A 24951-nucleotide genomic window follows, 5' to 3' on the forward strand; every position below is an offset into this window, starting at 1 on the left:
TTGATTATCGGGCAGCTGTGAGTTGAACCACAGTGGAACACCTCAACCCTCTCCTCCACACACTCCCTCCACATACAGACACAACACAACACACACAACACTAACACACACCCTCCACATACAGACACACAACACAACACACACAACACTAACACACACCCTCCACATACAGACACACAACACAACACACACAACACTAACACAAACCTCCCACACACACAACATACAACATACAGACACACAACACAACACACACAACAGAACAAACTTCGGACACAACACACACACACATACAAATACAACAAACATGCAGACATACATACACTATACGTAACTTTAGCTCTGTGTGTGTGTGTGTGTGTGTTATGAGTGAGTTTTATCTTCTTATCTGTTAACGCTGTCTGACTCTCACACACACTCCTCTCTCTCTCTCTCTCTCTCTCTCTCTCTCTCTCTACGGGGAATGGAGTAAACGGAGAAGTTAGCAAGGGTAAGAAAAAGGGAAGAGGGGGAGGAGGAATAAACAAAAAGCAGAAAAAATCAAGAAGAGGCGGAGGAGGATAAATGGAAGGGAGGGATAGAGGAGGACTGTGTATACTGAATTATCTATCTAGCGTGATAATCTGGCCAACGTATGACCAGACACAACCTTACCTTACCTGATCTGACCTAAGCTAACCTATTCCCTTACTAACAACCGACCACATATATCAAGACGGTAAGGGGAAGGACATCATTCACACAGACCTAGACTTAACCAATAGGTGTGTGTGTGTGGGGGAGGGACACAGATCCGGGCTGGCAATTTGGGTTCAGTTGAGGACTAGCAGCAGCCCGTGTGTGACCTTGGAATCAGTGTGTTACAAATTAGCGTACAATGACGAGTGTCTGACGGTGGAAAACAAAACAAAAAAACAAGATACTGATGGTCAAATCCACCTCCTCCTGCTCCTCCTCTCACGCCACAGTCCATGGAGGTGCCGTAATACTGTTTATACCCGTCCGCCATCTTTATTTACAGTACACCAAGTCTAATGGACACACAAAAACACACACCATTCATGTACACCGTTTGTCCCCACTGACGTGATATTCTGATGTGATGATGTTATAAAGTAAGGATGGTTACTATTTTTATTACAGATCATATGACTCACCCTCTCTCAGGCAGACATGCAGGTACACACGCACACACAGACACACACGAGAGAAATCACAATACAGTCTCAATGGTTAACTCTCCTCCCGACAGCCCCTGTGTGTGCGTGTGTCCTGTCAGCCTTAGATAAAAAAAATCATCGTGGTTTGTCAGAAATGTTTGTTGGGCTAGAATAGATAAACCAAACTTAACCTGCCCTGCCCTAACCTAACGTAACTTAACCTGCCCTGCCCTGCCCTAACGTAACTTAACCTGCCTTGCCTTAACCCAAACTAACTTAACCTGCCCTGCCCTAACCTGCCTTAACCCACACTAACTTAACCTGCCCTGCCCTAACCCACACTAACTTAACCTACCCTAACCCCTCTTAACTTATAACCCCACCTAACCTACCTTACCTGACCTGACTGGTAGAAGTCTTCCCCGCTTGCCCTGTACTATAAGGTTGATCCTAATGGCAACAAGCGTATGTGAGGTTGTCCTTGGTTGAATCGGCTTACTGTTTACTTGTTTGTATACCTACACTTTGTACGTACACTCTCATGCAAAACTGATGAACACACGAAAGAATAGATAGATAGATAGATAGATAGATAGATAGATAGAAGGAAGGATGGATATATTCCCACAAGCTCACAATGGTTGCAAGTCAAGAGACACGCTGACACACTACCCCTCCCACCCGCTTCCCACACTTCTCCAAGGCAACACTACTACGCTCCCCAGTACCATGACGACATACTACCCTCCCCTCCCCTACCCACTGCTACGTTCCCATCCCTTCTCTCTGACACCACAAAACTCTTAACCGTGTCCTCGTGGTTCGCATGACGCAACGATTACATGAGAGAGAGAGAGAGATCTGTAATAATGAGAGGATCGCCAACACTCACTCACCTGTCTGTATTGGTGGTAAGAGTACAGGTAAGAAATGACACAAAAAATCTCTCTCTCTCTCTCTCTCTCTCTCTCACACACAGCCAACAAGGACATACAGATCGTCATCACACAAGAGAATCTCAGGAGCTGGCTGTAGGAGGCGGCGGCGACGGCAGCGAGGGACATCCGACACCCCAACCAATGGCCCGTCACCACCACTCAACATTTTTTTCTTCCTCCTCCTCCTCCTCCACACACACACACACTTTCTCTCTTAACCAGTAACAATATCACCTCATATCCTGACCACCGCTAACACTCACCTGGGTGTGTGTGTGTGAAGTTTTAAAGTTATAATTTGTAGTTAGTCATGTGAAAACGACAGCAGGTGGAAGGGTTGTGGATGAGTCAGCCAGGTGCGAGAGAGATTTAGGAGTAATGATAAGTAGGAAACTTAAGCCAAGTAAACAATGTGTTTTTGCTCGTAACAAGGCTAATAAAGTACTTGGGTTCATACAAAGGAGTGTTAGTTACAAGACTAGCGAGGTCATCCTAAAACTGTATAATGCTCTTGTGAGACCACACCTGGGTTACGCAGTTCAGTTCTGGTCACCGTATTACAGAATGGATATAGAATCATTGGAAAGAATTCAGAGGAGAATGACAAGACTAATCCCGGCCATTAGGAACCTTGAGTATAGAGACAGGTTAAAGCATCTTAATTTGCACTCCCTCGAGAGACGTAGAGCGAGGGGCGACCTGATAGAGGTGTATAAGTGGAAGTCAGGGCAAAACAAAGGGGACATTACAAAGGTACTCAAACTATCCAACCAGGAGTGAACTCGTAACAATGGTTTTAAATTAGACAAATTTAGATTTAGGCGGGAAATAGGTAAACACTAGTTTGGAAACAGTAGTGGATGAATGGAACAAGTTACCAAATATCATCATTAACTCGAATACACTGGATAGCTTCAAACATAGGTTGGATGCTTATATGAGCAATAGGGGTTGGGTGTAAACGGGACTGCCCAGTATGGGCCAATAGGCCCGCTGCAGTTTCCTCCATTCTTATGTGTGTGAGCAGAGATAGATAGATAGACTCTCTCTCTCTCTCACCATTAGGGGAGTAGACTCTTAGGTTGATGGGGACGGGGGAGATTCCTTTATTTTGACCCGTGATGCGATCCGTGTCCGCCTCAATCTCCTTCCTGATCTCATCGAAGTTGCTGAATTTCTCCCCCTTCTTGTGTAGGAACTCGCCATATTCTGCAAAAATAACAAGATCATGTTAAATATATGATGATCTATACTCTATAATCACTCGCTATATTAACATCCAAAGGGGTATGAGGTAACACACAGGGGGGTCGTCCTCCTCGGGGGCAGTGAGTATAGTGTCATATAATCCTTCACAATACGAGGTACTAATATCCAAAACACACACGCTACAACAATCAAGAGAAAATTTAAATACTCAGGTCTAGTTACACCGATTCGACGCATTATCTTCTAGTGTGCGTCAATTGTGATTTACATATACTGTACATCAAACACCTACAGAGATGCGTAAATAAAATAATGCGTAAAAACAAATACACTTGGCGTACTATATATATATCTATCAACAATGAGTAAAAACAAATAAACATGGCGTATTAAATATCAATAATGCGTAAACAAACACACCGGTATGCACACTGCAGCCATACAGGTGGTGGTGGTGGTGTCTTTGTGTGTGAGTAACTATCTTGTGTAGCTTCACCTTAACTGTGTGTGTGTGTGTGTGTGTGTGTGTGTGTGCGTGCGTGTGCGTGTGCTACTTCTCGTCCCAAGTCACTCACTCCTAATATTTTGCTTTAAACACGCACGCACACACGCACGCACACCATCACTACCAATAACAGCCCCACCATCATCATCAATGTCACCAACACGTCACGACAACCACTATACCACCACCATTATACTACCAGCAACACCATCACCACCACTATACTACCACTATCACCATCAAGACACATCTTTATCACTATACCACTATCAATATATCAGGAGACACCACTACCACAACTCCAACACTACTACTACCACCATCTCTACCACAACTCACCAACCCCACCTCTACCACAACTCACCACCCCAACAACACACTACCACCACCACCACCTCTACCACAACTCCCCACCCCCACAACACACTACCACCACCTACCCCTCTACCACAACTCCCCCACCCCCCCAACTCTACCACAGCCAACACCACCCCCCCCCACAACAGACACATACCGGGCGTTCAAGGCTGCCTCCCGTACGTCCCTTCCACCACACCCAAACAACCTTAAACAATCCTCCCGTCTCTCTCTTTTTCCAAACCCGACTCCTCCCGTACGTGTCATCCTCCCGGGCGAGAACGTGGCGAGGACAGACGTGTCTCGCCCCCAGCAGAAAAACGAGGCAGGACAGAGAGAGACGGGGCCCGGCCAAATCTTTTCACGAGATTAGGAAACGCGTGGAGCCGAGCGGGGGAAAGAGACGAGATAAGGAAACGCGTGTGGCCGAGCGGGAAGAGGTGTGGCCAAGTGGGGAGAAGAGACGAGACTAAAGTAAACATCACCCACACGAGATAATAACCAAGTCAGTGCCGGCCTCGTGTGCTGCATAATAACATAGTACTGTAGAACTAGGCAATTGTGTCGTCACTCTTTTGATGTCCATCTTTTTCAAGCGTTGAATGGAATGTACTTTGGTGCAGGTTGTGGTGGTGATGGTTGTGGTAGTTGTGGTGGTGGTGATTGTTGTTGTGGTGGTGATAGTTGTTGTGGTGGTGGTGATTGTTGTTGTGGTGGTGGTGATTGTTGTGGTGGTGGTTGTTTTGTTGTGATGGCGGTGGTTGTGATGGTTATTTTTGCGGTAGCTGTGGTGGTTGTAATGGTGGTTGTAGGGACGTAAATCAGAAACAAAAAAACAACAACAATAACCGACAACACCCAATGATGGAACAAACTCAGGTAGGTATAGGGTGTGTGTGTGTGTGTGTGTGTGTGTGTGTGTGTGTGTGTGGAGAGAGAGGTATTACTCTAATTACTATGACTTGGATCACCTAGACACCCTGCACTTGAGCTGGATATGAAGGAGTGTGTTTGTTCAATGTGACGTAACTGAACATAGCAGGTTTTATCCAGATGTTCGTGAGGCGTAGGTGAACACGGCAGGTATTATCCAGGTGTTCGTGAGGCGTAGGTGAACACGGCAGGTATTATCCAGATGTTCGTGAGGCGTAGGTGAACACGGCAGATATTATCCAGGTGTTCGTGAGGCGTAGGTGAACACGGCAGGTATTATCCAGGTGTTCGTGAGGCGTAGGTGAACACGGCAGGTATTATCCAAGTACTCGTATGACGCAACGCAACATGACAAAAGATTTCTCCAGGTATTTCAACAAAAGATACGTCAATCATCACTTCCAAGAATAATAATTATACACGGCCGGCCACCACACATTATTAGTTTGGGGAACGGCGGCAGTACGAGCACCCAGAAGCCAACTCAATAAACCCCGAAATCCGAATCCCTAACCTGAATCCGAACCCCAAGTGACCCACACGAGCCTCATCAATCACAACATGCAATCAGGCTCCTTCCTCCTCGTTGTCCTGCTACAGTTGCTCGTCACGTTATGCCACACACAGCATCACGAGGGTAATCTGTTACAACTGATATACAAGTTAACGATGAGAAGGTTAGAAAGAAACAAACAAACAAACAAAACACACACGAGTTACCTTCCCACAGCTTGTATGTATAATTTTAATTGATTACGTAAGCAGGTGTTGGCCCCACCTCTCATACCCACAGGTGTACTTGTTTACTGTTGTCTCCCCTCCCCGTCCCTCACATAATGTAGCATTCCTCATCTCCCTGGCGACAAACAGCAATGATTTGGTAACACCTGGTGATTCACTTTAACGACATAAACAAGAAACATTTGGACTATTGCGCAGACGAGAATGCCTACACAGCCTTACTAATAGTCAAGCTAACCCATTGAGAGTGGTCACAGCGCCATTGACTAAAGCATCCATCAGTCTTCTGGGAATCCACCGAGAGAATAACATCCAATACCCGAGTCAGTCACAGTGTTCCTTCCCTTCCATAATGGCATAACAGCACCGCAGAGTATTTGTGTTTCCAGCTCCGTCCAGTTTTATTTTTTTTCAATTATCTTGTCAATCGCCCCCCTCCCCCTCCCCACCGGTTTCATCTCTCTCTCTCTCTCTCTCTCTCTCTCTCTCTCTCTCTCTCTCTCTCTCAGCTTGGTCTAGTGAACGACCAACTCACTCCTCTTCACTCACACACCACAATGGTCTTCTCTTCACACACACACTTGACCTACTGCCAAACCTCTTCTTATTCTTCGCCAATCTTAAAAAAAAACCATTACATTAACGACTCATGGTGGTGGTGGTGGGGCGCGCCATCACTCACCACCATCAGAACTTCACTTTGTTATTCGAGTGCAGAGCTGTCAAGAGCGCTTACGACCAATAACACCTGTCTGTTGTTGTTCCCGTGTGCACTGCTTCTTGATACACCTTCCCTAACACACACACACACCACGTCCTAAGCAACCTATTGTTACCAAGCATCACTCTACCCCCATCACCATAAAAAAAGAAACTGAGGTGTTCCAGTATATATTAAAACTTTGCTCTGTGTGTGTGTGTGTGTGTGTATGTGTGTGGAGCTCATATTTCTGGTGGTCTTAAATAAACAAACATTTACCTCAATTAAATACTAAACGTGTCAGCCATAAACAAGGTGAGATACACTTTAGGTTATATCTACCTAATTAATATACGAGTCACAGTTTAGGTAAGTTTCTCACATAATTACAGTTAATGCTTCAATATATATATATATATATATATATATATATATATATATATATATATATATATATATATATATATATATATATATATATATATAATTTAATCTAAGTTGTTACAAGTATGTGCAAAGACAACTGCCCACCCCATCAACATCTAAACGACCTTTCATAATACTAACATACACAAATACCAACATGGTGACACTGCGCACCACCTATGACTCTGTAAGACTTATCTGATAACGTGGAGTGACGATAGTGTGACGCACCTTAGTTGAACGATCTATTTACGTGTAATTAAAATGGTCAATGTACGCTGCCCCGGAGACTTGTGTTACGGGATTACTGTGTGTGTGTGTGTGTGTGTGTGTGTGTGTGTGCTCAACACAGAATGACGAGTTGCACCATGTGTACATAAAGCACCGGATGATGTCATAATATAAGATAATTTTAAAGGTCTGTTGTTAAACACACACACACACACACACACACACACACAAGATCATCGTTATAATGGTAATGTGATATGATGACCTGAGGTACAATTAACACACAAAAGAGTAAACAGTTTGAAACCCTTGATTACGATGACAATCCTCTGAGTAAGATGTTTTAATCCCTTGACTAAGATCTCTTAAACCCTTGAATGCAACCTTTTATATAACTCCCTGAGTAACATAAGAACATGAAACTGCAGCGGGCCTATTGGCCCATATTGGGCAGTCCCGTTTACACCCAACCCCTCTCGCCCATACTGTATATCCATCCAACCTATGTTTGAAGCTATCCAGCTTATTCGAGTTAATGATCATGATGTTTGGTAACTTGTTCCATTCATCCACTACTCTTTCCAAACCAGTGTTAACCTATCTCACGTCTAAATCTAAATCTGTCCAATTTAAAACCATTGCTACGAGTTCGCTCCTGGTTGGATAGTTTGAGTAAGAGGTCTTAACCCCTTGAGTACAATGCCCTTCACTATGACGACACCGTAGGCTACTCAGGGGCCTCGCGCCTCTCTATACAACAACAACAAAACGCCTACATAAATTACTTTTAAGGGAATTACACCAATATTAAACCATTTAACATAAACGTAACTTAAAATATCCTTATGCTGAAGTGACCAGGATAAGCGACGGTCACTGTATATGGTGATTCTATAATACTTTATATACAGTACAGCATGATGGTGATAACGTGTTCATCTATAATATCACACTTGATTTGTCATCATTACTTAGGGAGCTAATAGCGCCTTACTACCCCCTCTCCCTCAAGTAAATGCCAAAGCGCGGGCCCCTAACTCCAGATAATCCGTTCGTAAATTATAACTGTCTTTAAAATCAATACAAACGAGCCCCTTAGTCTTTAAAACTAAAACAAACGAACCTCTTAGTCCTTAAAATCAAAACAAACGAACCCCGCAGTCTTTAAAACCCAAACAAACGAACCCTGCAGTCTTTAAAACCCAAACAAACGAACCCTGTAGTCTTTAAAACCATAACAAACGAACACCGCAGTCTTTAAAACCCAAACAAACGAACCCTTTAGTCTTTAAAACCCAAACAAACGAACCCTTTAAAATCTTCCGAACAAAACACAGGAGCATGGCTGGTATTTTCCGTTCGGGGTGTGTGTGTGTGTGTGTGTGTGTGTGTGTTCAATTCTGAGCGCGGCATGAGAAGGTAGGCCGGGTATTGTGGGATTAATTTAGATCTCACGTCATGTCTGAATGTGTGGTTTTACTCAGTACCTACATAATTAATATGGATTGGTATTGGCTGTAGTTATAATATCCAGCCATGTATGTATGTACTGTATGAACCTTTTGAAAATTATATGAACAACTGTGGCACAGAATATACAGTACTTCTAGGGCCTTGTGTTAGATTAGCGTTAGGTTAATCTGGCCATAAGATAGGTTAAACTCCAAGTGATATGAACAGCAAGGAAAATATTTTCAGGAAATCCCCACAAGCATTGAGATAACCCCAACCAAGATATTTCTCTCGTCGGCTGGGACTGGGGGCGGACCAGCTTGGCTATCTCTCGTAAGAAATAGTTGCCAAACGCAGGATTTTCACTTTAATTTCAAACATCTCCGTGGACTTCCCCCCTCCCCCCCCCAGGACCAAGGTGAGAGGAGGAGGAGGAGAAGTTTGGTGTGTGTGTGTGTGGGTCACTGGTACTCGTAGCTAATACAACACGCCTCAGTTTATTTCACCCTGATGATTAAACAACCTAACGCTAGCTGGGGTGGGGGGGGTGGGTAAGGTTAGATTAGGCTTGGGTAAGGTTAGGTTAAGGTTAAGCTAGGTTTAAATAAGGGTTAAGTTTAGGACTAGGATGCCTAATCTTCAGGTGATCCCAAGCTATCAAACAAACACCACCCAAAAAACTGTAGACTATATAAACCACCTCTAAAGATGATGATGATAATAATAATAATAATAATAAAAATAATAATAATAATAATAGACACGCACTCCACCTGTTTCCCCATTAACTACGAGTGTGTCCAGGTAATGTCCACCTTTTCCTCCTCAAAGATTCAACAAATGATTAAAGTTCTGTTTCCTGGAACGCTGCGGACCGGTCATGACGTCAGATGGGTGGCTTCACAGGGCCCAGCTCAGTCAACGGGTGAATAAGGATAACTTTGAGAGGGGAGGAGGGGGAAAGGGGGGAGGAGGGGGAAAGGGGGGGGGAGATGAGGGAGAATGCTGTTATGTAGAGGTGTGTGTGCTTATTTGTTTGTTTAAATGTGTATGACTGTGTTTGTGTGCTTGTTTGTTTATGCGCGTAAAGATGTTTTACCCAGTGACATGTTAATCGCACCCCCCCCTCCACACACAAGACGCCTGAATGCTTTATCGTGTCCAGGTGCTAAAAGATAACACGACTCGGAGATATCAACGAAAATACACAATCCCTCTCTCTCTCTCTCTCTCTCTCCTGTAACTTCATTCATTTCATCGATTACAAAACTAGTACAGTTCAATACAATTACGAATATAGATTTCAAAACAACCACAGAACACACACATATTACTCAAGATCAATGTATATATATAGTTGAAAAGTAAAAAATAAATACAAAAAATTACCTAGATACTTTTACTAACATATGATTACCGTGTACCTGAGGGCCATATACAATGATGTTTACCTGGTGTTACGGTGTTAATTTTGTTCGTGTTAATCTGATCATTCATAACGAGAAACAGCAATGTCCACTCACTGTGTAAGCCAATCGCACAGTGTGACGCCAACAAGATGACATATTGCCAATTGGACCGGGGAATTTGAACCACAACTACGACATTACACTTTACTGTTTTCGTTGTCAATATTTACTATAGCATTGTATTGTTCTTACGGCAGTTGAGTAGGAAAACAATGCGAGCCTTTTAGAGGAAACTCATTTTTTATAATAATTCTGTTAATCATTGTATCACCTGATGATTAACCGCCCAGCTTATTTCACCTGATGATTATGCCAAGCTTCTTTAGGTTCCAATTGGTTAGGTTCCATCGGGTTAGGTTACGTTAGGTTAAATTACGTTAAGTCTTGTTAAATTAGCAATAGGGTGGTTAATGTTAAGGTGAAATAAGGCGCTGCTGCTGGTGGCGTTGGGGGGATGGGGGGATGGGGGAGGGATCTTTAGGTGATCCACAAATTTCTTTAATCTAGTCCCATACTGAGTTACTAGCATACCTAAGACCAGTGCTGTAGATTTCAATGTTCAACAACGGATAACCCACGTTGAAATCCTGGCGTCCATCAGATAAGCGATACGAACGTCCGTGGAAATAATGTTACAGATAAGATAACAAGGGAAAGAGAGAGGGAGAGAGAGAGAGAGAGATATCTAAGCGTCTGTAAGATGTACAATGACGGAGACATAACGCGGGAAGTCGGACATCCGTTGGAAAATCTCTCGACAGCCAAGGAATATAACGAAAGTGAGAGAGACAAGGGAAAACGGGCCTTGGACGGAGGTTGGTGACAGGCGGAGTAAACCAGATGACAACCAGATTATGGATGCAAGTCTCCTCCACTACTGTACCACCAGCCATTCTACCAAGGTCATTACAACCACTACCGTCACTAACCTCTTCCTCCTCCTCACTCAACCTTCAATAACTCTCTCCCTCCTTTCCTCCATCACACACACACACACTACCTGTCACTCACGTCCACCCTCCCCCCCTCCTTCTCTCCATTCGTCACATATTCCCTGTCATGTATTCTTTCCACCATCACTTCTCATTCTTCCTATCCACTATCCCTCCTCCGTAACACACCCCCCCCAAGTCTCCTCGTCACTTATTTGCCACCTTCCCTCCGTCACGCACTCCTTCCCTCCGGTCACACACACAGTCACTCATCCCTGCCACCCCCCCACGTCACTCATATTTTTCCACATTCCTTTCCCGTCACTCACTTCCACCCTCCTTTCCCCCGGCGTCACTCAAAACGCAGCATTGTAAACTTTGAGATAAACTTCTAACCACTTGTATACCGGTTCCCCTCTATGCCGTAGGGAAGATATTACAGCACACTCTTTTAACATTATATTATGAACTGTGACACTGTCAAAGTCGTCTGACCACCTGGCTTATTGTATCATAAAATATGTAACTATTACGTTGAATCAGGAGTCTTTGAGGATAATCTGACGGTCTATCCTAAATTTGCTAGTCCAGTCCACACTGATTAGTCCACAATTACATCACTAATGGATATGACCTACTCTATTATCGCCCTTTGTGTATGAACCTTTATGAACTACGTGGCAGTGATCAGTGAGAGAACCCTCAGTGTCGAGACCTGACTGAACTATTCATATTAGATAAAATTGTACCTCAATCTAGCCAATAAAGTTATGAAATATAAAAATCCTCTTCTGCACTTCCTCCCTTGTTATCATCGCTCCAAGAAAAATACTAATGCCGGTATCCATTTCCATTGTGTTCACACTTCCTTTTATAAAATCAAGAGTGAGAGAGAGAGCGAAAAAAAAAAAGAATAACTAAGTGAGAGATTCCCTGAACAGCAAGCACTTTTCTATCAATTGGTGTTTACCGTAGAATGTTGCCTCGGCCTGGCCTGATGCATACCATTTAGGGAACATGCATCGTTGTTTCAGCTCAGTTTGGGACAGATAATATACAGTTTATATATCTTACGGCTTACAAGACAAACACTGGCAAAAAAAAAATCACTATCCTCAAAAAGTCATATCCACTGTATCTATTTTACGACCTTCGAACACAAGGTGATAAACACTACCTTATTGTTTGTATACCTGCATTGTCTATGTACAGTGTAATACATATTGGATCCCTGTAAACTTGTATGACATTATTACTGAATAAACATCCATAAATCTAGCATCAACTGGTGTACAATTTATGATAACGCTACAGTACAGTACATCAGCGTGAGCGCCTGGGTGGTACAGTAGAGTGTAGATAATATAAGCTGCTAGCACGAAAGAAAGGAGTGTGTTCCAGCCGACTGACGATCCAGTCCACAAGCCAATGTTTTCATTCTGGATACACTGACATCAACGTCGCCTTCAAACTCATCACTAACCACTACTGACATCTTCGCTGCAACACATTACGGTACTTCACGATTATTAAGACAAATTATCACATAAAGGAGGTATTATGTAAATAGAAATAAGTATGGACGTGGTAGAGAACGAACACAATTATGGAGAAGAGGAGGATGTTGACAGCCGAAAGGGGACATCCTATATACGTCAAGCTGAAATACACATTACTAGACTTGTATCTCATAATTTTTTTATGTTGTTATAAGTGTAATTATTAACCTCGTTACACGCTTAAAGACCTCATTATTGAAGCGCAGTAGTAGCATTCTAACAACAAATACACATTACTGTGTCACACCACATTCAACTTGGATATGTATTTTTTAACCAAATATTCTGCAGTAAAAAAAAAACTATTACAGCATCGTAACCAAACCAAAAACATAAATAACCCATAGTTTAACTTATCGAAGCCACAAAGCCAAGATCTAGCAAGTACAATATATTTTTTGTCCTGGAAACTGATTGAAGCATCATTATTGGAATCAACAATACAGTACAATCAAACTTAAGCATGTGTTAGCTTTGGGTTGTTTGCCATCATCCTGCGAGTGTTATTTTTAATGATGTTTTCACACTACAGAACGTTAAATAAAAATAATAAAAATAATAATAATAATAATAATAATAATAATAATAATAATTATATATATATATATATATATATATATATATATATATATATATATATATATATATATATATATATATATATATATCGCCACCCGGATGAGATTGTGAGTCATGGCTGAGAGGTGATGCATGACTATGAGCTCACTCAAACACATTGTATAACGTTACTTCTTCCACCTCCAAACTTATCAGAGCTAACGGCAGTACTGTATAATTATGCCTGATAACACTAAACAAAGCCACCCATTCATTCTATAAAGCTTCACAGGAGGACAGAAAAGCTTCTATCATGCTTCATGTTTGTCGAATTTCATAACGTAATAGTGACACCAACCAATCAAAACTTTTCCCTGAACGGTTGATCCTCCTGAAGTCAGAAAACCAACTATGCAAAGTAAAACAACCTTAATCTTAGTGTTCACGTTTCCATGGTAGTCTTTAAAACCGTTCATATCACGTGACGCAAGTTGCAAGTTTTTAACTTTTCACTGCGAAGTCGTAAGATAATATTTATACTAAACACAAACAAATGCGGATAATCAGGAGGATCCTCTCTATTCTTTTATTTTAACGAAAGGTTAAGTGAAGTTTATGTCAGCTTATGAGTGTATTGATAACATATGACTTGGGTAAGTGGTCGGCCACTTGGCTGGTAGTGTGTTGTAATAACAATGGTTAAGTCATGACATACAATTCAGTATTTTACTGCACTTATAAAATCATTTCCAACACAATTACACACACACACACACACTACCGCAAAAGATTTACATTAATTTTAAACTCGCAAATGACTTAAACGAAGGCACGGAATGGTACATTTCTGGTTAATCGGAGATCAGACAGGAGAGACGAACACTGTGGCGGGTAGTGATGAAGGGGGGGGGGGGTGTCAGGAAGAATCATATAACGGGCGACAAAGCTAGATTACCACAAGCGACAGACCGCCCGGGACACATCACTTACATTATGTTAAAAAAATACACTGTCTGCTTCCACTCCCTTTCACTGCTGCTCTAATGCAGGTCATATACTAACGTTATCAGTTATAATCTTCCTGATAACACAAACGTAAGAAAAAGTCATGTGATGATGACATACTGTACTATATCCCGACTGTGCTTGTCTATACAATAAAGTACCACGAATCTACCCAAAATTTATCGACGAGGAACCATTATAAATTTTTTCCCTAATCACTCACACCTAATACACCATTTCTGCAAAATAATGTGATGTCCCACTGAGAATTATTCAACTCATTCTCCGTACATTACAGTACTGTTTTGTCATTACACACTACTGTACTGTACACGATTTACACACACACACTGAACCCCTGAAATAATCCACATTGGTAAAAGTCTAGAACATCGTAAAAAAAAACAAAAATTAAAAAACAACGCCAATAACTTTGCAGGAATAAGGAAGATATAATCATAGAACAAACATACGAGATTTCAGGTGGATATGGTTCAGACTGTGGTACTGTACCGAGGAGTGACGAAAAAAGTGCAGTGTGGTGAGCAAAGGAAATGCCATTGATAATTCAACCGTAAAGAAAAGAAGGACAAAGATACAATTGGAAATAACAGTGTAAGAAATAGTTAAGAGTGAGATGGGTGGGGGGGGGGGAAGGCATGTGTGTGCAGGGCTTAAGTATGAGTGTGTGGAAAGTGTGTTAGGAGATGGAGCCTCATCCAGGTGCTGAGAGGGATTCTGCCTCGCCTGTCCACCTGAATAACAGGAAACGGTAGCCTCCACTACCTTCACACTGAGATAAGATTCACTAACAAAACTGAGGATTCGATTTATCCTCTATTATTACTGTAACCCTGCACACATGACCAGCATCATCAATTAGTTTTGCAGTTGGAGAGAATTGCCTGATGATTAGACAGCCAAGCTTATTTCACCTCAAGATTAACCATGATAATGCTACCTAAAGGGATATTAGGTTAGATTTGAGTAGGTTAAGTCAGGCTAAGTAATATTAGCATCATGGTGGTTAATCTTCAGGTGATCCATTGGATGTAAAGAAGTACTGTAATACTAAAATGTCGAGGGAGGGGGGAGAATAATAATTACAATTTCAAGAAACATGAGAATAGAATTCTTTTAAAAGAGGGATATCCAACAGAGTTTATACAGTACTATACTGTATTGTATTTGTCTATGATATGAAAATCTTCAAAACACCTGACCCAATTTTTACATACAAGAACACTTCACCACAGCAACAGCTCATCATTGCTACCCCACTTTGTTCTCTAATTTCTAGCTTCCTTAAGAACCGATCCATGGCAGTTGTTGTCGAGGGATCGATCTTGCTCTTTCTCTACCAATAGTAGTGTTCCACAGGGTTCTGTTCTTTCACCTACTCTCTTCCTTCTTTTTATCAATGACTTACTTCACACTACAACTAATTATATCCATTCTTATACTGATGATTCTCTCTTCACTCTTGTTCACATTTTTCCCTTCCCCCTAACCCTCAAACTAGATCTGTTTCTAGAGCTGATATCATTACGTCTATTAATGCGGATCTGTGCAGCATCTCCGAATGGGGAGGTAGAAACTTGGTTAAATTCAATAGTAATAAAACACAGTATTTACCAATTACACTTTCCAAAATAGAAGATCTCCCATCAATCACATTTCATGATGCAATCATTCTGCCAAATTCTAAAATAGATTTGCTAGGCCTCACCATTTCCTCCATGTCATGGAAGCCACACATCCACAACATTGCAAAAGCTGCCTTCCGAAAGCTGGGAATGCTGTACTGTACAGATGCCGTAGCTACTTCACTCCGGAGCAGTTGCTTTAAGTTTACAAGGGATTCATTCGCCCTAACTTGGAGTACTGCTCTCATATCTGGGGTGGCTCTTCTATCCTACTGTTTGATAGGGTGGAATCAAAGGCATTTCGTCTTATTAACTCTCCTCCTTTAGTTGATAATCTCTCATCCTTTTCTCTTCGCCACAATGTTGCTTCACTCTCTCTCTTTTACAGGTACTTTAACGGACAATGTTCAGTGGATTTGGCATCCTGTGTACCGCCAGCAAGGCAGTGGGCTCGTAACACTCGTCTTGCCTGCGGTGCCCACTGTTTCTGTGTGAATGTCGGTCACACTAGAATAACCCGTAATAGTACATCTTCTCTCCTCACACAGCCAAACTGTGGAATGCTCTACCTCCTCCTGTGTTTCCATACTCTTACAATCTGTCTCTTCAAAAAGCTGGTTTTTCAGCATCTTCGTGGTGTAGATTAATTTAGTCTTTTTCTCTTCTATTTTTAATGTCTTTTTACTCTTATTCCCCCCCCCAACCCCCGTTGTGGGTTGATGACCTGTGTTCGGGTGGGCTATTCCCCATAAAAATAAATAAATAAATAAATAAAATCTTGTTAAGGCAGAAGGCCCTAAGAGGACTGGCTAGTGATGAAGGTGGTGGTAGTTTTCATACTGTACAGTACGCTGTATATCATTAGACAAACACAAGCTGCAATCATTATACAGTACTGTAGTATGAAATGAGCACAGATACATTCACAGATTATCAGATTATCACAGTACAGTATTGCTATTTAATTGTCTCAGGCAAGCAAGTGGGCAGAATTTCACACTCGATCTTGGGCGTAGACAACTTGTGTATCTTGGAAAGTGGTACATTCACACAGTATAGTACAGTAGTGTAGATGAAACAACTTACCATGTGGATGGTTAATGAGCTGTAAGATGAGGGGTCGTCTGGTCACAATGCCTGAACCACGGGGTAGAAAATCCCTGTAACAGAGCACAAATTCAATATACAGTAGTATCATGTCTCACTCAAGTCTACAAGAAAATAGATAAACATACAGATTGCTGATTCCTTGTAGCCTAATGTAAAATACTGTATGGTCTTGATTATCTATTTTCTGCAATGCAATTATACTACAGTGGTCCCTCGATTAACGAACGGTCCAATTAACAAAATTTCGGTTAACGAATTAGCTCCCATAAGGATTTTCAATTTCATTAACGAACAAAACTTTGATTAACGAAAGCCTTACGAGAATTACGCTTTGTTGTGCGCATCAGCTGATCGGCTAGTCCGCCAATACAGTAATTAGTTCTATGTTTACATTCGTTTCCAGTGGAGTAAATATCAGGAAAGTTGTGCTCTTGAACATTTTTGCATTTTTTATATTAAAATTATTGGTCAATCTAATTTAGTTAACATATTGATAATATATACAGTACAGGGAACAGTTTTGTGTGCCAATCAGCTGATCGAATCACCCACCAACGCTTCTCAGTTTAACTTTGTTTACAGTGGAGTGAACATCCAGTTTGTCGGTTTCTTGAATATTTTTGCATTTTTACATTAAAATTATTGGTCATTATGAAATTTAGTTAACTTATTGATAAACGGGGGACCACTGTATTGTACAAAATATATTAATACGTACAGTACAATACAGTAAAAGGAATGGCGGCGACTATCAAAGATTTTACAATATACTGTACTACCTACAGATTACACATATTGTCTATTAAATATTCACCTTTTCTTGCTAATGTAGTCCAGTAATGTTGAGACTTATCATAACTGCATTACTAAAGTGTTAAAACTCGATTTCTTTCAAGACATCTGTAGACATGAATTTAAACGTAACATGTTCCTGAAATTTGTACTTGAAAATACAGTACAGTACAGAAATGTTAAAATAAGACTATGGTAATTCAGAGATGCTTTCATATCAACCAGTGCTGAGGGGATAATGACCTTCCTAAACCAACCTGATGATCTGCAGTTATTATTATTATTATTATTATTATTGTTTTTGGGTTTTTTATCATTTAACCACTTATCAGCTTAATAGCCATTCGGGCAGTTGGTCTATCCAGTATTAATACAGGAGAAAGTTGGAATCTGGGAAACCTGTGATGTTTAATAAGGGGACAAGTGTATGGGCCAAGCAGGACTGGAGCCCTTGACATATTGGTGAGAGATACACACATTGCCACTGTACCGCCAACATTTAGGCAGAAAAGCCTGGGCCCATTTAGGAATAATTTTAAATGTACTGTACAGTACTGCTAAATATGGTGGCGAAATAAACTACAAATTTGAATTTGCTTATGAATTTTCAAGGTCATAAATTCCACTCTTTCAGTATTTGGCAATTTGTAAAACATTTCTGAATTACATTAGCAAGTTTAAGCAGGATTATATGACACACTAGCGAATCTCAACAATGACCAGATGCTTTTCTTCACATGCATATTCAACATTGCTAATTTAAATTATTTTACTAGATTCAAATTCTTGCTTCCATTGAAAGCAATTAATACAAGAATTACAGTATTATTAAGGTACTAAACGGTACCAAACCCATTTTTTTACACAGGACAGATTTTTTTTTCAGGCAAAATAACCAAATTAAAATACAGTACTTGACGCTGCTGCTTGGCGCGAACGCTGCCAGCGACTTCAAGCTGAAGCCTATACAGATTTCTCGCTCTTCAACCCACAGGCCCTGAAAGGTTACTCTAAGGATCAACTTCCAGTCATCTACAAGGCAAACAAGAAGGCATGGATAACCAGTGCCATATTTAGCCAGTGGGTAAACATGTATGCCATCCCTGCAATGAAGGAGTACTGTGCCAAGGAGAACCTTGACTTCAAAATTCTTCTGATTGTTGAAAATGTTCCAGCTCATCCTCCCAATCTCGACGACTTGCATGACTGTAAAAGTTGCATTCCTGCCTCCCAAAACGACAGAAGTGATGCAGCCCATGAACCAAGGCATCATCGCAGCATTCAAGGCGTATTATTTACGCCATACCATGGCCCAGCTGCTCAAGGCTACAGACGGAGAAAATAAACCTACGATCCGAGAATATTGGAGCAGCTTCAACATTCTTCATGCAATTGACAACATTGGCAAGGCAAGGGAAGAGGTTTCTGAAAGTTGCCTGAATGGTGTGTGGGGTAAACTGTGGCCCGAGTGCGTCAACAGTTTTACGGGATTCACGGACTTAGTCCCAGCAGTGAGTAAGGATATCCTCAGCTTGGCTAGAGAGGCAGGCTTTGATGAGCTGGAATTAGAGGATATTGAGGATGTCCTGGCATCCCATACAGAAGAGCTCGTCAACGAGGATTTGCAACAACTAACAGAACACAGTCCCGTTGAAGACGAAGACGAAAAAGAACCTCAACGCACGCTAACTACCAAGAGGATGGCAGAAGCATTCAACATGATCCAGCAAAGTATGCAAATCCTTGTAGATGACCCAAACAGGGAACGTAGCTCAACAATTCAGCGCAGCATTGATGACAGTCTTGGTTGTTACACTGAGAAGAAGAGGAGTAGCCCCAAGCAGTCAACACTGGATTCAGATTTTCGTCGCGGAACGGCAGAAGCAGCAGCAGCATCTTCACAACAGCCGAGGAGGAGCGAACAACAACGGAAGAGGAGCAAACAGTGATGGAGGAGCCCCAGTCAGCGCAGGAGGAGGCAGCCGCAGAGTCTCAGTGACTCACCACCCTCCTCCTTCGCTCCCGCCATACGTCTCCTCCACGTCAATACCCACCAGACACCTCCGCTCATCGGTGAGTACTCATACAAACTCATTACAGTACTTGTAGTTGTCTACGCCTGCACTATTTTCTGTATAGGTATGTATTTCACGAGGCAAAGGAAGGCTCAGGAACGTAAGTCCCGATTTTATCTATTTCTTTTGGGGAAAATTGATCCGCTTAACGTTGTTTCGTATAACGTCGCATTTTCAGGAAAGTAAGCTGACGTTAAGCAAAGACTTACTATATTACCAAAATTAAATGTAGCTAAAGCACTGTGACCCCATCACGTGAATAAGTCTTAAGAATTTTGTTTATAGAGCTTTAGTTACTTGAATGACCTAGTAGTTGAGGGATCCAGTGACAGAACTGCAAAACATTACTTCTAAATCACAGTACAGTATGTACTTGTGAAGCAGCGAGTAGGCCTTGGCCATTAGCTAAGTGACACACTAACACCCAGCTTGTATGATTTTAGTGAAAATGACCTGGTTCATTCTTATTATATCCAGTTTCATAACACCTATTCTTAACAGTTACTCATCAACTCATTAACATGAATCAACCAAAACTAAACTATTACCAACAATTCCTCCAGAACTGATGAATATTTGTATATTTCGGTGAAAGTTAATAAAAATGACGATCACTATTGTAGAGACAAAGTACAACTGTGTCGCCCTTCAAGGAGTTGGAAGGTTGTGAGTGAAGTTTAGACTTGACCAATTTCATGACATGACAAGTGACACCTAAGATTTATCAATATACATACACAATCATCTCGTTTCTGCCAACCTACACACGCACAGTGATAAATACTAGTCAAAGTATAATAATATATATCCTCCAGGTCTCGCCAAAGTATAAATTATACCTTGAAAAATATTGATTTCCTGGGAGGTTTGACCTAACCAACAACCTTCACCAAAGTCGAATTTATAAGACTCAGAACAGTTTAGATGTGGCCAATACTCGATGATCTTGAGTCTTATTACGTGGCATGATAGTTAATTAACAGGTCGGGGGATATTGAGGTAAATAATGATAAATGAAGAGGAATTTGTCAGTAGGATCCGCCCCCTCAGAGCCGCCCACACCCGCCATTATGACCCTCACACACTATACCTGTCCTCTTATACCTCCACTCCAACTTAACTCAATCCTACAACACCACCACTTCACTTAATATTCTCTAAAACAATGATTATAAGGTAAATATGGCCGCCTACTTACCGTCCGACGAAATTCTCCAGGACGGAGGACTTGCCAGCTGATTGACCACCAACTACGGCAATTTGAGGCAGATCCAGTTGCATATGGACGCCCAATTGTGTGAAAGCATCTTGTAATTTGTTCACAATGGGGATGAGCTGTTCCATCCCCGTGTTCCCCGACATTTTGGCTGGTTATGTGCACACTATCCTCACGCTCACAAACATTCAGTCACTACAGAATATGGCAGACAGCGGACCACTGTACCACAGTTCGAAAATTCGATACAATGCTGCGCCTCTACTGCGCCTCCGCCAACCCACACACACCACTCAGAAACGCCCGAGCCTCTGCCATTATCTCCCTCCTGACTCTCTCACCTCACAATATTATCTCTAAGTATAACATAAATAATCTCTGTGTTGTATTTATTAATATATCTGAAAGAGACATCTCTTATTAATAAGGTTCACCAGATATTGCGACCTTTAATGAAAATATTCTAGAAAGAATAATAGAAAATGAAATTTATTACAAAGTTTAGGACAGACTAATGATATTTACCGGTGACCCTGTTGATATATGAATATTATACATATAATTACATTAAATAAGAATATTAAAATCTTAGGTTATAAGAATATTCTTTACGGGATACCTAATGACTGTAATGAAATATGGAAAGTTGACTTCCCATTATTAACTGCAATAATATCAGCAATAACAATTTAATAATTTTTTATATTAACAAGATAGTAATAATATAGCCTGTAATTATAATAATGAAATACAATTATTACGAGGTTCGTTTCATAACATTAATCCTGTTTTGGTTTAGTTGTGTTTAATTGACTGGTGCTATTAATGAACAATCTTGATCAACACTGATCTAATCGAGTTAGAGTATTAATTGTTAATTGAAAGGAAGATGCAAAGCGCTTGTTACTGCCTATTTTTAGTAATTTACATTTAGATTTTGAATGAGTTATTAGATAGGCATAATACTCTTGATATGCAGTAAACAATAAAATCTTGCAGCTTTCTGGTAGTATGAATACTTTTGTTCATTCTGTATACTGACTGGACTAAAGAAGCTCAATACCTCTGCATTTAAACCACCTCGTGTGCAGCAGTTAAATTATTTATTAAAATATATCTTTTCTATGACCTGTAGAGGTCTATGAAACTTTTTATATAACAATATCGGTAAAGTAAAGAATAAAAATAGTATTTTTAATATAATCAATTTGCCCCTCAACAAATTATTAGCTAAATTTACCTTGTATTTATTTATTTTACCCAAAATGGGTCCTAACTTTTTGTAAGTAAAATTAACTACATCTTATAAAACTTAATTGAAGTTAATTCAACGTATCAGAACATAATGTGACCTAACCTAACTTTCGTTGGTCCCTTTAAACCTGTGGAGGCGAGGGTCAGTCACACTGTGAGGGTGTGGCTGTATTTGTGTATTTTGTCTGTTTCTGTATTCTCTCGTTCAAAGACACTATCTCAAAAGTAATTATTTCTAACTTTTTTATCATAAATGACCTGAAATATACTCTTTTAGTAGCAGTACCCGACTCTTGAAATGCATAGTATTTCTCTAGTCGTATATTGTAGTTCAGACAAATATGTAAAAACTGCAAGGGAAATTATTTTATCACCATACGAATCAGAAATTACATTAAAAATATATACACGGGTAATGTCTTTACTCTCTCTCTCTTACATATTTTATGGCAAGACCTATCTACATCCTCAGATACTTCCTGACTCATGACAGGAAATCTACTTTCCAGTCAGATATGATAAACAATAATCGGAAATTGCAATGTTGTGCGTCATACGCTTTCGACGGGTCCAGGATATCAGTTTCTGGTGATATTGAAGATATGTTACGCTGTCACATTTCGATTGACTCTTGAAAAACCAGCATCCTGATAAACCATCTCTTCAAAAGACCCCCAGAAAAAATGTGACCAAGTTCCAGGTTGCTAATTTGACTTTGACTCATTTACACACAATTGCAGGGTTTCAGTTGCTTCTCTTACTATTGACAACACAACATACATATTGTATTTCGTTTCTCACTCTTGATTTATATTTTAATTTTTGTATTTATTTGTGGTAATTATTATTTTATTATTACAGTATTATTATTATTTTTTATTTATCTTTATTCATTTCTATTAATTGATTATTATTATATTTACGCCCCCCCCACCCCCCCCCACCCCAAGCCCTGATGTGGTTTTAGTGTTATCCTCTTCACCACTGATCGGCTCGTTAGCCGCTTGGGCGATCGGTCACGTCTCTTACGCACTGTTGGCAAGTACTGGGCATGCACCGGCTCCTGAATGTACCTGAACTCCCTCCAGTGTTGGTCAAGTCTGGTCTTGAAAGAGCTTTCATTCGGTGCCGTCACAACACTTTCTGGTAGATTGTTCCAAGAGTTCACAACTCTCACTCCGAAAAAGTTTGCTCTCACAGTTTTCTGGACTGCGGCTTCTTCAGTCTTGAGCTGTGACCCCTTGTGGGGCGAGCGGGTGCGCTAACCCCCGTAAAAAAAAAACCCTGCACTGTTTATGTGCTGTACAGTGCTGTACATATATTTTTTTTTTTACGGGAATTGGCCCACCCGGGCACAGGTCGAACGACCCACAACGGGGCCTGGGGAAAAATAAGAACAGAAAGAAATTAAAAATAAAGATGAAAAAGGTTATACAGTGTTAATCTACACCACGAAGATGCCGGAAAACCAGCATTTTAAAGTGAGACAGATTGTATAATTATGGAAACACAGAAGAAGGCAGTACAACAATTTTCCTAGTCTACCGTGGAGAAAAACACCAGGATGAGTCAATAAGGTGTGGGGGCTGAGGCAGGCCTGACTCATGTAAATTCACCGTACTTGGTGTTGCGACCAGCCTAGCCCGCACAACTTGACCCCCCTAACCCCTGATCTATACTCCTCCCCACTCTCCGGTAGATAGATCGATATCTATTCAGCTACATTGGTTCAGTTTGTATGTAGACGGTTCCATATAGCATGGAACAAAGAATTCCAAGTTAATTATTAGTGTCAGTATCACTTGAGGCTACGGGAGGATGTTTGCAGTGTACTTGAGGCTACGGGAGGATGTTTGCAGTGTACTTGAGGCTACGGGAGGATGTTTGCAGTGTACTTGAGGCTACGGGAGGATGTTTGCAGTGTACTTGAGGCTACGGGAGGATGTTTGCAGTGTACTTGAGGCTACGAGAGGATGTTTGCAGTGTACTTGAGGCTACGAGAGGATGTTTGCAGTGTACTTGAGGCTACGGGAGGATGTTTGCAGTGTACTTGAGGCTACGGGAGGATGTTTGCAGTGTACTTGAGGCTACGAGAGGATGTTTGCAGTGTACTTGAGGCTACGAGAGGATGTTTGCAGTGTAAGGATGTTTGTGTGCTTGAGGCTAGGATGTTTGCAGTGTGCTTGAGGCTACAGGGAGGATGTTTGCAGTGTGCTTGAAGGATGTTTGCTAGGCAGAGGATGTTTGCAGTGTGCTTGAGGATGTTTGCAGTGTACTTGAGGCTACGAGAGGATGTTTGCAGTGTACTTGAGGCTGCGGGAGGATGTTTGCAGTGTACTTGAGGCTACGGGAGGATGTTTGCAGGAAAGTAATGCTAGATAATTTGTGATAAGTATAATTGGGAGACAAAAACATTTCAGAGTTGACGGTAAACATCACGGGGATACAAGACGGTGTCTTAAAAATATATAAATTTCCGTCGGAACTGGTTATTGGGCCATTTAAATATTGTTTTTTCTTTATTTTCTCATTTGAATTTGTATTTATGTATTTCAGAAGCTTTATCTGTTCATACATAACTAGTTGCAACTTTCGGGATTGTCAGAGCGATCCAAGGGCGAGTTACTTACAGTGGGAAGTGTATCCATTTCATGTTTGTGTCCGAGTCATTGTTTAGTAACAC

At 41.0% G+C, this 24951-nt stretch overlaps 1 protein-coding gene across 12 annotated transcripts in view; it reads right to left on the minus strand.

The window, feature by feature from the left end:
• The window catches only part of LOC121876880 (dynamin-like), a 78901-nt gene extending 57618 nt beyond the window's left edge, over positions 1 to 21283 (minus strand). For 6 of the 12 annotated variants that reach the window (XM_042382418.1, XM_042382417.1, XM_042382415.1 and 3 more), the window contains exons 1-3: positions 20997 to 21270; positions 16908 to 16981; positions 3158 to 3307 (exon numbers count right to left, since the gene is read on the minus strand). In XM_042382418.1, coding sequence (XP_042238352.1) covers positions 3158 to 3307; positions 16908 to 16981; positions 20997 to 21160 — 388 coding nt within the window. In that variant the 5' untranslated portion in view covers positions 21161 to 21270. Of the gene's footprint in view, positions 1 to 3157; positions 3308 to 16907; positions 16982 to 20996 lie in introns of all 12 variants that reach the window. The other 6 variants (XM_042382420.1, XM_042382416.1, XM_042382423.1 and 3 more) reach the window with 4 other exon arrangements.
• Positions 21284 to 24951: the final 3668 nt, after the last annotated feature.

Source organism: Homarus americanus, unplaced genomic scaffold (assembly GCF_018991925.1).
Source record: "Homarus americanus isolate GMGI-L3 unplaced genomic scaffold, GMGI_Hamer_2.0 scaffold50281, whole genome shotgun sequence".
Taxonomy (NCBI): domain Eukaryota; kingdom Metazoa; phylum Arthropoda; class Malacostraca; order Decapoda; family Nephropidae; genus Homarus; species Homarus americanus.